Consider the following 14,926-nt stretch of genomic DNA (forward strand, 5'->3'; position numbering starts at 1 on the left):
GGAGAAGGTTTATAATGGAGAAGGGTGTATAATGGAGGTTTATAATGGAGAAGGGTTTATAATGGAGAAGCGTGTATAATGGAGGTTTATAATGGAGAAGGTTTATAATGGAGAAGGGTGTATAATGGAGGTTTACAATGGAGAAGGGTTTATAATGGAGAAGGGTGTATAATGGAGGTTTATAATGGAGAAGGTTTATAATGGAGAAGGGTGTATAATGGAGGTTTATAATGGAGAAGGGTTTATAATGGAGGTTTACAATGGAGAAGGTTTATAATGGAGAAGGGTGTATAATGGAGGTTTACAATGGAGAAGGGTTTATAATGGAGGTTTACAATGGAGAAGGTTTATAATGGAGGTTTACAATGGAGAAGGTTTATAACGAAGGGTTTATAATGGACAAAGGTTTATAATGGAGGTTTACAATGGAGAAGGGTTTATAATGGAGAAGGGTGTATAATGGAGGTTTATAATGGAGAAGGTTTATAACGAAGGGTTTATAATGGACAAAGGTTTATAATGGAGAAGGGTTTATAATGGAGGTTTATAATGGAGAAGGTTTATAACGAAGGGTTTATAATGGACAAAGGTTTATAATGGAGAAGGGTTTATAATGGAGAAAGGTTTATAATGGAGAAGGGTTTATAATGAAGAAGGGTTTATAATGGAGAAGGGTTTATAATGGAGAAAGGTTTATAATGGAGAAAGGTTTATAATGGAGAAGGGTTTATAATGGAGAAAGGTTTATAATGGAGAAGGGTTTATAATGGAGAAGGGTTTATAATGGAGAAAGGTTTATAATGGAGAAAGGTTTATAATGGAGAAGGGTTTATAATGGAGAAAGGTTTATAATGGAGAAAGGTTTATAATGGAGAAGGGTTTATAATGGAGAAAGGTTTATAATGGAGAAAGGTTTATAATGGAGAAGGGTTTATAATGGAGAAAGGTTTATAATGGAGAAGGGTTTATAATGGAGAAGGGTTTATAATGGAGAAAGGTTTATAATGGAGAAAGGTTTATAATGGAGAAGGGTTTATAATGGAGAAGGGTTTATAATGGAGAAAGGTTTATAATGGAGAAGGGTTTATAATGGAGAAGCTGAAAGGGACACATCTACCTTCTTCATTGAGGAGGACCACCTTGAACCTCTCCAAAAAATATATTGCCAGGAACTGTCAAGTCCAACAGCCAGCAGAAATAAATCACAGCTTCATTGTGAAACTATTAAGGTCTACAACTGAGGGTCTTCTGTTTCAAAATATTTTGTCAGGCCTTTAGTGAGAGATGTGCAGCACTGTCTGGCGCAATGTGTGAGGCCAACACAATGAGTCATTGTGGCTGTGACGGGAGAGAGTGGACTGTTGAAATTCACAGAGGAGGGATATTAGTCACAAGTCGGTGCACTGCTCCCATATCGACAGGACTCTGTGTACGGCTAGTCTACTGCAACGAATATGGCACAATGACAATGGGGCTTATTTTATTTTTTTACACCTGTTGACCTAAACAAGCCTGTTGACAAGCTGTTCACAGGGCAACTCAACGGCAAACATGGACTTCAGATGATGTGATCATAAGCCAGCTTCTCAATGTGTGTAGAACAGTAATGACATACTTTCTCAGTAACCTGTCATAATAGTTATTTGATGTGGTAGAAAAAACACCAATAATAACCTCCATTTTTAAAGACCAAGGGTTTATTGTTCTTGGTTTTGGTAGATTATACATCCTGCAAATAATCAAATTATGTCTAACTATTTGACAATCCTGTTACAGTTGTGCTCTACACCTCTTTTTCAAAAGACTGGGGCCTCCATCAATATTATTCTTATTTTTCAATATTATTCCTCCTGGAGACATCTCTTCTTCTTCAGTTCTCTTTATTGGAAAATGTTGGTGTCCTTCCAACTCCTGACCTACATTTATATCAAATCAAATGAACAGAGCTCTATTGTTGCGCTCATCCCCGTTAGGCCATTATAGCCCTTGAGAAAACAAACTATAACACCGGAGAACAAATCCAAATGACAGGCATAATCCTCCTGGTCGACTGTGTTCACTGGAGGATAGTCCAAGGAGAAACAAGAGCCTGTCTTGCGCTGGAATTCTTGCCTCAGGTAGAGCTCAACAATATCACTTTTAGCCTCGTCGTTACGTGCAAGAACGCCTTGCAACTGTGCAAACGGGAAAGATGTACATCAAGTACTGAAATCGCACAGAATCATATGGAAAATCCGCCTGTAGAAAACTGACCTAGCATAATGACAAATATATCAGAGAACATAATGGAAAGTGGTTTCACCAAACCAATGTAACCACTCTCATGAAAAAAATACATACAAACACTTTTTCAGGGCAATAACAATGATTAGGTAACAAGCCCACATTTTCTGCAGAAATCACTAGTGTATAGCTCAATGAGCTAAAGCAAGGCACGGACCTTCCAGTACACACTCAAATGTATACATAATGTACAAACAAACATATCAAACGAACCAATGTTATACGCTCTGCCAAAATTACATATGTTAACATATTTGTATTTACAATAAATATGTTGATTAATATTTCTTGGTACATTCTGAAAAGGCATGTAGTTTCAAACAGCAGTATTTAGCAGAACAGTAAAGTGATTGTAAAAATAGTCTACTCTATAAAAACATGCTATGGCCAGTTGGCAGTATTTTTCTAATATATACATGTACACCTGTATTTTTACATAATACCAGATTTACTGTATTTCAGCATGCCATAAAACAAAAATGAGATATAACTGCAATGAATTTAAAGTATTTTCTCCCCTACTTTTGTGTCTTCTACTACCAAAATGCTACCAACAATGTTGTTACTGAGAATATGGGACATCACATTGTTATGAGTTATGTTGACATTTAAAAAGAAACAAAAGCTCGTTATTCTCTAACCAATAAGCAATCCTCTGCTTCATGCTTAATGAAATAGATATGAATGCTGTGCATTTTCCACTGATGTCCTCAGTAGTGAATATGTAACTTCAAAGACAGAGAATGAAAGTTAAGATGAGCACAGCTGGTCTGGGTACAAGAACCTCACTACCTCCCTGATCCCATCCTCACAGGTCCTGGGATTGGGAAATCTCTTCTGATTGTCTTCTTCCTCCTTGAATCTTTTCCAAGTCTCTGTGTAAAAAGAACAAAGACGTGTTGCTATCCAACAGCAGACAAAAAGCATACAAACCCATAACAACTCCCCCCAGCAGGAAACAAGATGGTCACTGACAAAGAGACAAACAGTTGTTTTTTAATCTGGTGAAATGAAATTCAATTTCCTTTGGTCTACAATATGTCTAGTCTATGACCTTATGTCTAGAAATGGTTTGAGCTGTATTGTCCAACTATTCACATTGGCAAAGAAAAGCTCTACTTAAAAGGATTACAAGATTTATAACTAGAGGACTATTCTACTTTTAATTACCGGAAAACATAGGATAAACTCACCTTCATCTAATGTTGCCAGTAAGGTGTAGTTATCTGGATTATCTAGGAGATCTTTCTTCAGAACTTCCCCAGTTTCCATTAATTGTAAAACTCCTGAGAAAAGTGAAAATACAGAAAAATGGGTGATATTCCAAATAGTAAGGTAATCCACAGCTGTAACTTTGTTATTAACACTGCCATGCTAGTGCCCTCTAATACTCCCCCCTCATAGTTACCTCCTACAGTCTTCCATACTTGCACTTCAACTTCAGCAGTCCCTTGACTTTCAATAGCAATTATCCTAACCGTGTCCTCGGTCTGATCCTTTGACGATGGCTTAACTTTGTACACCGAGAGGTTGTTATTGTCAGGTCCAAGATTCATGTTCATGTAACAGTCAGTCCTGTTGCTCTCAGCTTTAAGTTCTAGGGGCAAGAAACAGAGAGATTACTTGTCTTGTCAAAACCTATGGTTCAAATAATTGCTCATAACTACCTGGACAAATCTTGCAGCACTTCCCCTCGGTTTTCATGGGATGTTGGCATGGATACTGGCTGGGACATGCGAGGCGTTTGCAGTCCTGTATGCCATCCTTACAGGTACACAGTATGCACTCCAGGACCTTCCCCAGGACCGGGTGCCACACATCACCATGAGAGTAGGTCTTGCTGCTGTATTGACACGCTGAGAGAAAAATAAAAACATATATATTCTTGTATTAAATATTATTACAATCACACAGCTGTAAGGGTTATATCGTTTCCCCCAATTGTTTACACACTAAAATTGGAACTTGAAACGCGAATCACAGAAACCTGAAACTCATGTACCAAATCCCTTAATAACCAAGTCTGCAAAATTGCAAGCACAATTCCTGCTTTACACTCAGTTTTCAATTCTATATCACACTTTTTGCAAAACACTACACAGTTCTCTACATTAGGCACAACATTCAAAATTAAAATCTCTTTAGTCCCTTTGGAAAGCAACGCCAATCACAATGCCAAGCTCTGTACACTAATTGGCAACACCCACTCCTCACAGGTGTAAACACTAGTTGCTGAATTGTTCACTTAGAAATCAGCGCTTTAGCACTGTAAAAGGCCACAGATGAGCTCTCCTGTTTTGGAGGAAAATGGAAGTCAATGGTAAAGCAAGAGCTAGAGGTGAAGGAGGAGAGGAAGAGGAGGATGAGGAAGGACAGTTGTCTCAGATGAGATCAGGGCCACATTGATTGACCATGTGCTCAACCATAGGTTGAGTATGAGGGAGGCTGGGCAGAGAGTTCAGCCCAATCTGAGCCGCTACACGGTTGCATACATCATCCGTACATTCAGAAATGAGAACCGGTAAGTTACCTACCATCTACACTATGCTCTTCATGTATGTATACTGTAGTATACTGCAGTCGGACATATCAGTGGGCCTTTGTTACTCAGTGATTGTTAGCCAATGTTACAGTAATGTTATTTCATATTGAAAGAAAATAGATTATTTTAGCTTACTGTAACCAATCATATCATATTTGTGGATCTTTTGCAGAACTGAGAGACGACCAGTCCATGGTGGAAGACACCGTTCACACCAGAACATTAGACCGCTATTGTGAACATGGTGGTGGCAAACAATACCATTAGACTATGAGAAATCCAGAACCACATAATTGCAGACAACACAATATACAATAACATTCACCAGGTGGGCTCGTCAACATTGGACCGTGTGTTACAGCGCAACCGAATCCGGATGAAACGGGTCTACAAGGTGCCATTTGAGCAAAACTCAGAGGGTTAAAGAACAGCGCTATTAATATGCGCAAGAAAGTACTATATACTGATACTATCATATCAGCACTGTATAGACACATTACAGTACTGTAATCCAGTGTATTGTGCCTCACCAAATTGATTGCTCTAGGTCTACGTCACATATTGTCTTGTTGTCTGTTTCAGAGTCTTGGAGCTGGATGCCGCTGCAATTCTGCACGTTTATATTTACATTCATGAAGCTGGCTTCAACCTAGCCAAAATAAGGGGACGGAACATTATTGGCCACCGTGCCATTGTGAATGTCCCTGGACAGCGTGGAGGGAATATCACCATGTGTGCAGCCATTAGCCAGCAAGGCATCCTCCATCACCATGCCAACCTTGGTCCCTACAACACCGCCCTTCTCATCACATTCCTGGACACTACATGGCATCCTCATTCCAGCCGAGCAGAGGGGTGGACCAGAGCAGTCCAGTTATGTTGTCTCTTGGGACAACGTGAGTTTCCACCGGGCTGCACTGGTCCACAACTGGTTCATCGACCACCCACAATTTGTTCTATACCTCCCACCATATTCCCCATTCCTAAATCCAATTGAAGAGTTTTTTGGTGATGGAAGGTGTATGACCGCCATCCCCTCACACGCATGCCTCTTCTCCAGGCAATGGAGGATGCATGTGGTGAAGTTGATGTGGGGGCTTTCGGCGGCTGGATCCGTCACTCCAGAAGATTCTTTCCCTGCTGTTTAGCCAGGGAGAACATGGCTTGTGATGTACAGTCGTGGTCAAAAGTTGAGAATGACACAAATATTAATTTCCACAAAGTCTTTAGATATTTTTGTCAGATGTTACTATGGAATACTGAAGTATAATTACAAGCATTTCATAAGAGTCAAAGGCTTTTATTGAAAATTACATGAAGTTGATGCAAAGAGTCAATACTTGCAGTGTTGACCCTTCTTTTTCAAGACCGCTGCTATCCGCCCTGGCATGCTGTCAATTAACTTCTGGGCCACATCCTGACTGATGGCAGCCCAGTCTTGCATAATCAATGCTTGGAGTTTGTCAGAATTTGTGGGTTTTTGTTTGTCCACCCACCTCTTGAGGATTGACCACAAGTTCTCAATGGGATTAAGGTCTGGGGAGTTTCCTGCCATGGACCCAAAATATCGATGTTTTGTTCCCCGAGCCACTTAGTTATCACTTTTGCCTTATGGCAAGGTGCTCCATCATGCTGGAAAAGGCATTGTTCGTCACCAAACTGTTCTTGGATGGTTGGGAGAAGTTGCTCTCGGAGGATGTGTTGGTACCATTCTTTATTCATGGCTGTGTTCTTAGGCAAAATTGTGAGTGAGCCCACTCCCTTGGCTGAGAAGCAACCCCACACATGAATGTTCTCAGGTTGCTTTACTGTTGGCATGACACAGGACTGATGGTAGTGCTCACCTTGTCTTCTCCGCACAAGCTTTTTTCCGGATGCCCCAAACAATCGGAAAGGGGATTCATCAGATAAAACGACTTTACCCCAGTCCTCAGCAGTCCAATCCCTGTACCTTTTGCAGAATATCAGTCTGTCCCTGATGTTTTTCCTGGAGAGAAGTGGCTTCTTTGCTGCCCTTCTTGACACCAGGCCATCCTACAAAAGTCTTTGCCTCACTCTGCGTGCAGATGCGCTCACACCTGCCTGCTGCCATTCCTGGGCAAGCTCTGTACTGGTGGTGCCCCGATCCCGCAGCTGAATCAACTTTAGGAGATGGTCCTGGCGCTTGCTGGACTTTCTTGGGCGCCCTGATGCCTTCTTCACAACAATTGAACCACTCTCCTTGAAGTTCTTGGTGATCTGATAAATGGTTGATTTGGGTGCAATCTTACTGGCAGCAATATCCTTGCCTGTGAAGCCCTTTTTGTGCAAAGCAATGATGACGGCACGTGTTTCCTTGCAGGTAACCATGTTTGACAGAGGAAGAACAATGACTCCACGCACCACCCTCCTTTTGAAGCTTCCAGTCTGTTATTCAAACTCAATCAGCATGACAGAGTGATCTCCAGCCTTGTCCTTGTCAACACTCACACCTGTGTTAACGATAGAATCACTGACATGTCAGCTGGTCCTTTTGTGGCAGGGCTGAAATGCAGTGGAAATGTTTTTTGGGGATTCAGTTCATTTGCATGGCAAAGAGGGACTTTGCAATTAATTGCAATTCATCTGGTCACTCTTCATAACATTCTGGAGTATATGCAAAATGCCATCATACAAACTGAGGCAGCAGACTTTGTGAATATTAATATTTGTGTCATTCTCAAAACTTTAGGCCACGACTGTAGATGAGGTGCTGTGGCCAGACCCAAATAGGAGGCAGGATGCAGCCTAATGTCTTTTCCCTTACATTTTGCATGTGTTTTTGTGTTTAGAGTTTTGAAAGAATGAGCCACTTTCATTTTTTATTTTTGTACAGAAAACCCTTTATCTTACTGAATGTTTTTCCTGGTTTTCTCCTGTTGGGTATGGAAAGTGTTATATATAAAACACAAGTGTTGGAAATAAATGACAATGTTTTTGTGACGGTATTGCATTTGTGTGTGTTTATTTATGTATATTTGAGTAGGTATACATTACTGTAACAATCTTTTACAACCGGCTACAGTGTAACACTGAAAATGCAAAAGGAATAAATCTACTGATGGGATATTCATAGTAGTGTTTTGTGTTAAGCACATCAGTGTGTTGTTGGTTGGTAGACAGATCTATTCAAATGATGCGTGTGTGTATGATTTTGATGCAAAAAAAACTATTTTGGAAAGAGATAAAACAGTTTTGAATGCAGTGTTTGCTTTTGCTAGAGATTTGTAGAGTTGAGCATTTTGTGTTTGTGGTTTTGTGTTTTGGGAAAATGGCCCAAAGATTCAGCAAACGTGTGGAAACAATTGTGGAAAACTGTATTACATGGACTGCTCAATGACCAGAGAACTGGTCTCCTATTGTAGGCCATGAAAATAGGAAAATTATCAATAAGTCTATTATCAATGTAGGGCTGTCATTAAATTCTCACCCTTCTGGTGGTTTTTCTGCAGCAGGAAATTCACGGTGGTCTCTGCAGCACCTTTGAAGTGGAGTTTGGGCAGGCTCAGGCCTCTGGGAGTACCCCTGACTGTGGATGGAGTAGAACGGACAGAGCGCCCTTGGAGCTGCTCTCCAGCACACTGGTCCAATGAATGCCTCTTGTATATTCACGGACACAAATAGACACAGTTATTACGGGGTTATTTTAGATTCACGTGCAGTCCCAATGCCAATGAGTTGAACCCCCCCCTTTTAAAATACAGTAACAGGTAGATAAGAACATGGACAGTACAGATATTTCCCCTCAAATCCACATGCGTTTTCATCAAAGTTGATTTGCATGTCTCACAAATGAAGATGAAACATTAGTTGTCGTTTTTTTGGGGGGATATGATGGTTTTACAATTCTAGAAGACTAGAGTCATTAATAAATGAACAGAACAATACATACAACGCCTCGGTTCAACTGTTGGCCTCTATGCTCCACCGATGAGTACCCATTAATGCCCCCATCTAAACACAGAGAAATTAACAGGAGACATACTTATTTACTTTGATATTTACTTTAACAGAAAGTATGATGCAAATCTGATGTGGCAAGAAATCAAATGTTAGCACCTTTGCACACTAGACAGCAGGTATCTGGGACTGAGAATGGTGAGGAGCAGGTCAGTGGCTGGCAAGTTTTCAGAGCACAGAAGATATTTCCATTCTAAAAACAACAGTGGACGAAAAGGTGAAGGAGAGACAGAAGGGATTTCAGACGTTGCAGAATAGGGGGGCATTGGTTACCACAGGGCATTGTAGCTACATTAACAGCTCCAGTATTATGGCTAGGTCATATGGAAGTCGTCAGATATGACACACGAGGAAAAACTCACAGTTACATTCTCAGAATAATGAGCAGTACGTCAAAGCCTCCATTGTCAAAGAACAACACCATAAACTACAGAAAGAGAGAGTGTGACTTACAGAACATGTACACATGACACACTGGCTGGCTTGGCGAGATGGGAAGAGGTCGTGGTTGGCAAAGGTCTCCCCTGGTTGGTAGATAGTTCCATTATACTTGCAGGACTTCACCGGGGCTCTCAGGCCAGCTGGAATCCTAGGCTCATCTGAGGAGATAATGGCAAGCACAAGAAATGTACGTGAGTGTCAAAGCAGGATGTTGTTCTTGCTGTATTGTATGGCAATGTCTGATCCTACCTGTACAGCGAGGGCAGCACTGCTCAGAGTCAGTCACTGGGTTCTCACACCGCAGAGTAGGACACTTAATTGTGTTACATTTCACATGGCCTGTCTAAGAGAGGGAAACGGTACATGTTTTACAGGCATACCTTGAAATCCCACCCACCAAAATCCTTTCAAGCGACTGCTAATATTATAGAGAGCGTGTAGCCTAAATCCTCTGCATGCAGTAGCCTACGATCCAATATCACTCAGATTCAGACAGTTTGATACAGTAGTCTATATGACAGTGTTGTGGTTTCATACTGTATTAAGCTAACCTACAGATGAGACTAAACCGACTAATGACGTATTCTAATTCTATGGGTACAGTACCTTAGTGCAGGAACACCGCATACAAAACATTAATCCAAAGGGTTCCAGATAAGGATGCCAGCTGTCTCCTGGACTGTATGTTTTCTCTTTGAAAGTACATAAAACTGAAGACACTGGGTGCAAAAAAAAGGGAAAGATGGAAGGTAAGAAGTTATTTGAGCTGAAGTGTTTACCATATGAAGCAAAGCAGAAGTTTTCAAAAACAGAAAATGAATCCATGGCTGACAAACCTGTCAGAATAACTGTCTACTGGCAAAACACACGTGAATTAAAATCAGTATGCGCAGTCAGAAATTATGTTACGTGGTTATATCATTCAAAATATAACGCTACCGGAATAAAGATAGTTAAACAAAGTTCTGAAACATGTTACTGTATGAATACTACACTAACCTTATAGATAGGACAGAAATACACGCACTGTATACACTTGCCAAATATAGAAAAAAAGTTGGTTGCAATGATGAAAGTCAGAAAATTTAAAATGACACAAGCGTATATCATCGCAAGTAGCGGTTGTTGTGTATTCATATAGTAACGCTCAGAATGTTAAATGTTGTTTTTAACTACATCATAGACGCATTTCATCAGTTGCAGGTAACGATTTAACTTTAGATTTGCAGACCGTCCGTCCTACCTTTCCTTGTTCTTATAACATCACCACCACAACCAACGAACAAACGGATGCAAATTAATAAGAAAATATGCTTCATGTTGCTTGTCAATATGAAATTGAATTGCAGCAACTGCGACAGCAAACCCCAGGACAGTGTGAAACTCCCCATAAAATCACGAATTTATCATTGGTTTTCACGAAGGCGCCTCCTACAGGAAGAATACGCCAATTTATAAACTGGGGTGAAATGAATGACGTGATGCTGTCAAAGTTCAGGTCGTCAGGACGTTGGAATCATATGCTTTCACAGATAGAGGATGGGAATTAATACAAGTATATTAAATTATCTTATGGGTGTTGGCTTTCAAGTAGGCCTACAGTAGGAATAAACCCTATGTTGTCAAATAATTCATTGGAGACATAAAGCAAACTTACTTTGTCTCTAAAATGCACAGTAGCCCTAAAATAAACATGTTCAACAACACCCAACTAGACATTTCGATGACATCCTAATGAAAACGGGATGGGTGCCTGTGATGTCATAATAAAAATGGGAGCCTATGATGTCATAATGGAAATGAGATGACTTTGCGGACAAAAGCCTGCTGCTCATTTGTTAAAGATTCAAAGGCAGATAAGATCTTTCAATAGGGAGAACGAAGCTCCTACTGGATCACAATGGGACCTGTGCGCTAGTGGCTCTGTTTGCTCAACGGAACGACCAGCGTTCGGGCGGCGGTGGAGGGACACAAAGTCTGAGGGTCCGTTATGACAGACGTCAGCGAGAGGCCACGGCAACTGTCAACTGGGTCCAATGGTCGAGAAATTGAAATGGCAGTGAAAAATATGAAGCTTACTTTCACTGTCAAGATAATTTGCAGATGTGAGATGAAGACTGAAGGGCCGACGCACAGTAATTCGTGTTGGAGAATTGCACAGTTAGAAATGACAGTGTGTATTTTTTAGGTCTCAAAGCAGTAAAACATATGTAAAGATACTTTTAGGCCTAATGTATTTTTGTCTCAAGATATCTACCCTCCTAAAAGGCGAACGCGCCTAGTTGGGCTACCAACACACTGCAATGTTATGGGACACGAGAGGAAAGCCTATTATTCGACATTACTCCAGCATTTATTTAAACATACAGGAAACACACAGGGATTAAAACGATTACTTTCAAACTGCTAGATGCCATCATGCTGAAATCTTTACAGACAGGGCATGGGGAAAAACACAGAATAAAACAATGATAGCACAGCAATGTCCACACAACATAGAAAACTCATTCCAATCCCCATTTAAGTGTGACTCACTGGTTCAGTTTGACCAGACTAGATTACATAACAGTGATTTATAGGCAGTGAGATGGCTAACAGTGTTTTTTTGCGTCTTTAAATGAGACACTTCTGCATGAATACGACACCAACAATGAAATTATAACAAAGACATGATGTAGCTGGATCGAATCCCCGAGCTGACAAGGTAAAAAATCTGTCGCTCTGCCCCTGAACAAGGCAGTTAACCCACTGTTCCCCGGTAGGCCGTCATTGTAAATAAGAATTTGTTCTTAACTGACTTGCCTAGTTAAAAAAAAGGTTACATAAAAAAAAACACTAAAAAACAACACAGAAACGTTCCAATAACAAAATATGCAGTAATTCCTTACTGCCACTAGATGTCGCAAAACAAATTATTTTCCTTGTAAAGAGCAAAAACAGACAAAGGCTAAACTCTCAGCAACCAACTGTTGGCCTTCATGGCTGTGCTCCGATCCTCTATACTTTCACTGGGAAAGGGACTCATTTGCGTGGGAGAAATGACAGGACACTGGTGTAGACAGAAAGAATGTCAATAGAGAAAATGCTCTTATCAGACTTTCAAGTTACCAATTTGGTTGGAACATGGAATATAAAAATGTCAACCAGTCTAGAACAGAGGACATACATTATTCAAGAACCTTCCATCCATACCCACGAGTTTCACCTATTGTATATGTCCTGGAAAACACGTAGGGTCTTTCAATATACAGTACTAGGCCAACTGTAGGTTAATACTGTACAAGTACAGATTCGAGGTACTTCCTCTGTGCTCCTCACACATTTTCTCTTAATTCTCTTTTACACTCAGTCACTTACTCACACACGCACGCACACGCACACACGCACACACACACACACACACACACACACACACACACACACACACACACACACACACACACACACACACACACACACACACACACACACACACACACACACACACACAAAAACCCTCTCAGGAGGTGGTACTGCTGCCTGCCCCTGTGTCTTCCGCTCCTGTCTTCTGACGTTTCTTGGCCCGGATCTCATTCATGGCCTGCTCTATGGAGCGGGTGTCCCTTTTGTTGGCCACAGGTACTGAGGGGGGAGAGACAAATACATTGTTATGCGAAGAACAGAGCACAGATCATGAGGAGATGTGATGCACCAAGGAATAAAAATCAATACTGAGCCTCTTCACACTCACCCATGCCTGGTCGGCCTCTAGCGTATGTTTATCTATTTTTGTATTTTTTATTTAACCTTTATTTAACTAGGCCAGTCAGTTAAGGACACATTCTTATTTACAATGACGTCCTACTAAAAGGCAAAAGGCCTCCTGCGGGGATTAAAAATGAATAAATAAATAAATAATATAGAACAAAACACACATCACAACAAGAGAGACAACACGACACTACATAAAGAGAGACCTAAGACAACAACATAGCAAGGCAGCAACACATGACAACACAGCATGGTAGCAACACAACATGACAACAACATGGTAGCAACACAACATGGTAGCAGCACAAAACATGGTACAAACACATATTGGGCACAGACAACAGCACAAAAGGCAAGAAGGTAGAGACAACAATACATCACACAAAGCAGCCACAACTGTCAGTAAGAGTGTCCATGATTGAGTCTTTGAATGAAGAGATGGAGATAAAACGGTCCAGTTTGAGTGTTTGTTGCAGCTCGTTCCAGTCGCAAGCTGCAGCGAACTGAAAAGAGGAGCGACCCAGGGATGTGTGTGTTTTGGGGACCTTTAACAGAATGTGATTGGGTGTTGTATGTGAAGGATGAGGGCCGCAGTATATATCTCAGATAGGGGGGAGTGAGGCCTAACAGGGTTTTATAAATAATCAACAACCAGTGGGTCTTGCGATGGGTTTACAGAGATGACCAGTTTACAAAGGAGTATAGAGTGCAGTGTCCTATAAGGAGCATTGGTGGCAAATCTGATGGCCGAATGGTAAAGATCATCTATCCGTTCGAGAGCACCCTTACCTGCCGATCTATAAATGATGTCTCCATAATCTAGCATGGGTAGGATGGTCATCTGAATCAGGGTTAGTTTGGCAGCTGGGGTGAAAGAGGAGTGATTACGATAGAGGAAACCAAGTCTAGATTTAACCTTATCCTGCAGCTTTTATATGTGCTGAGAGAAGGACAGTGTACCGTCTAGCCATAGTCCCAAGTACTTGTATGAGGTGACTACCTCAAGCTCTAAACCCTCAGAGGTTGTAATCACACCTGTAGGGAGAGGGGCATTCTTCTTACCAAACCACATGCCCTTTGTTTTGGAGGTGTTCAGAACAAGGTTAAGGGTAGAGAAAGCTTTGTTGTAGAGCATTTAACACAAAATCCGGGGAGGGTCCAGCTGAGTATAAGACTGTATGTGCTGCATCCTTAGCAGCAGAGGTGCCGATCAGATGGCTGTACTTGTCACGGTAATTGGAGCAGGGAGAAAGCAGCCCTCTTCCGTGTCTTTTTGGCCGTCTCCTCTTCCAACGCAGCTTGTTCCTGAAGAGCAGTGGACAGGTTCCATCATCAAAAACTTTCTTCAAGCAACAGCTCTGAACCCAACCTCAAAAGAGTACTGTTAGAGTGAGTATATCTAAGGTGGAGCAAGACTCAATTGTGGGAAGCATAGTGGCCTGTGCTGCTCTTCGGTTTTGTTCCTCAGTGAATGTGAGCGACTGCGTTTGTCTCCAGTCTTACTTCAAGTCTGCGCCTGTAAACAGCTTTCTGGGGGTCCCACTTCATTCCATTCTGGTAAGCCTCCAGCTCATCGTCTGATGAAGCAAACTCCTGCCAGATACATAGGATAAATACGGTTTATTTTCATTTTGAATACATCTACTCAGTTATGCTTCTGGGTGAACGATAAAATGCATAGCACAACTGAAGGGAAGGGCATGTACGGGGCATTCGGAAATGATTTAGACCCCTTGACTTTTTCCAAATTTTTGTTAAGTTACAGCCTTATTCGTCATTCATCTACACACAATACTCCATATTGATGAAGTGTAAACAGGTTTTTCGAAATTTTGCAAATGTATTAAAAGTAAAAAACAGAAATATCTTATTTACATAAGTATTCAGACCCTCTGCTATGAGACTCTAAATAGAGCTCAGGTGCATCCTGTT

General features: G+C 41.1%; 1 protein-coding gene across 1 annotated transcript; it reads right to left on the reverse strand.

Moving 5' to 3' along the window:
- Nucleotides 1-1,677: 1,677 nt before the first annotated feature.
- Nucleotides 1,678-10,662, reverse strand: LOC139537063 (chordin-like protein 2). Its single transcript, XM_071337915.1, has 11 exons — nucleotides 10,488-10,662; nucleotides 9,851-9,963; nucleotides 9,494-9,587; nucleotides 9,257-9,402; nucleotides 8,903-8,996; nucleotides 8,736-8,797; nucleotides 8,274-8,442; nucleotides 3,951-4,139; nucleotides 3,692-3,880; nucleotides 3,477-3,569; nucleotides 1,678-3,158 (listed from the first exon to the last, which is right to left on the reverse strand). Exons 1-11 carry the CDS (start codon nucleotides 10,633-10,635, stop codon nucleotides 3,034-3,036), a joined length of 1,422 nt encoding a protein of 473 aa, XP_071194016.1. The 5' UTR covers nucleotides 10,636-10,662; the 3' UTR covers nucleotides 1,678-3,033.
- Nucleotides 10,663-14,926: the final 4,264 nt, after the last annotated feature.

Source organism: Salvelinus alpinus, chromosome 13 (genome assembly GCF_045679555.1).
Source record: "Salvelinus alpinus chromosome 13, SLU_Salpinus.1, whole genome shotgun sequence".
Taxonomy (NCBI): domain Eukaryota; kingdom Metazoa; phylum Chordata; class Actinopteri; order Salmoniformes; family Salmonidae; genus Salvelinus; species Salvelinus alpinus.

Bases quoted from the DNA above. Each gene is read 5' to 3' on its own strand.
- LOC139537063 (XM_071337915.1), bottom strand. From the start codon at position 10,635: ATGGGGAGTTTCACACTGTCCTGGGGTTTGCTGTCGCAGTTGCTGCAA. The intron at 8,443-8,735 runs GTATGTATTGTT...TGAATATACAAG, and splicing joins AACAGTTGAACCGAGGCGTT to AGGCATTCATTGGACCAGTG. The intron at 3,881-3,950 runs GTAGTTATGAGC...TCTTGCCCCTAG, and splicing joins GTGCTGCAAGATTTGTCCAG to AACTTAAAGCTGAGAGCAAC.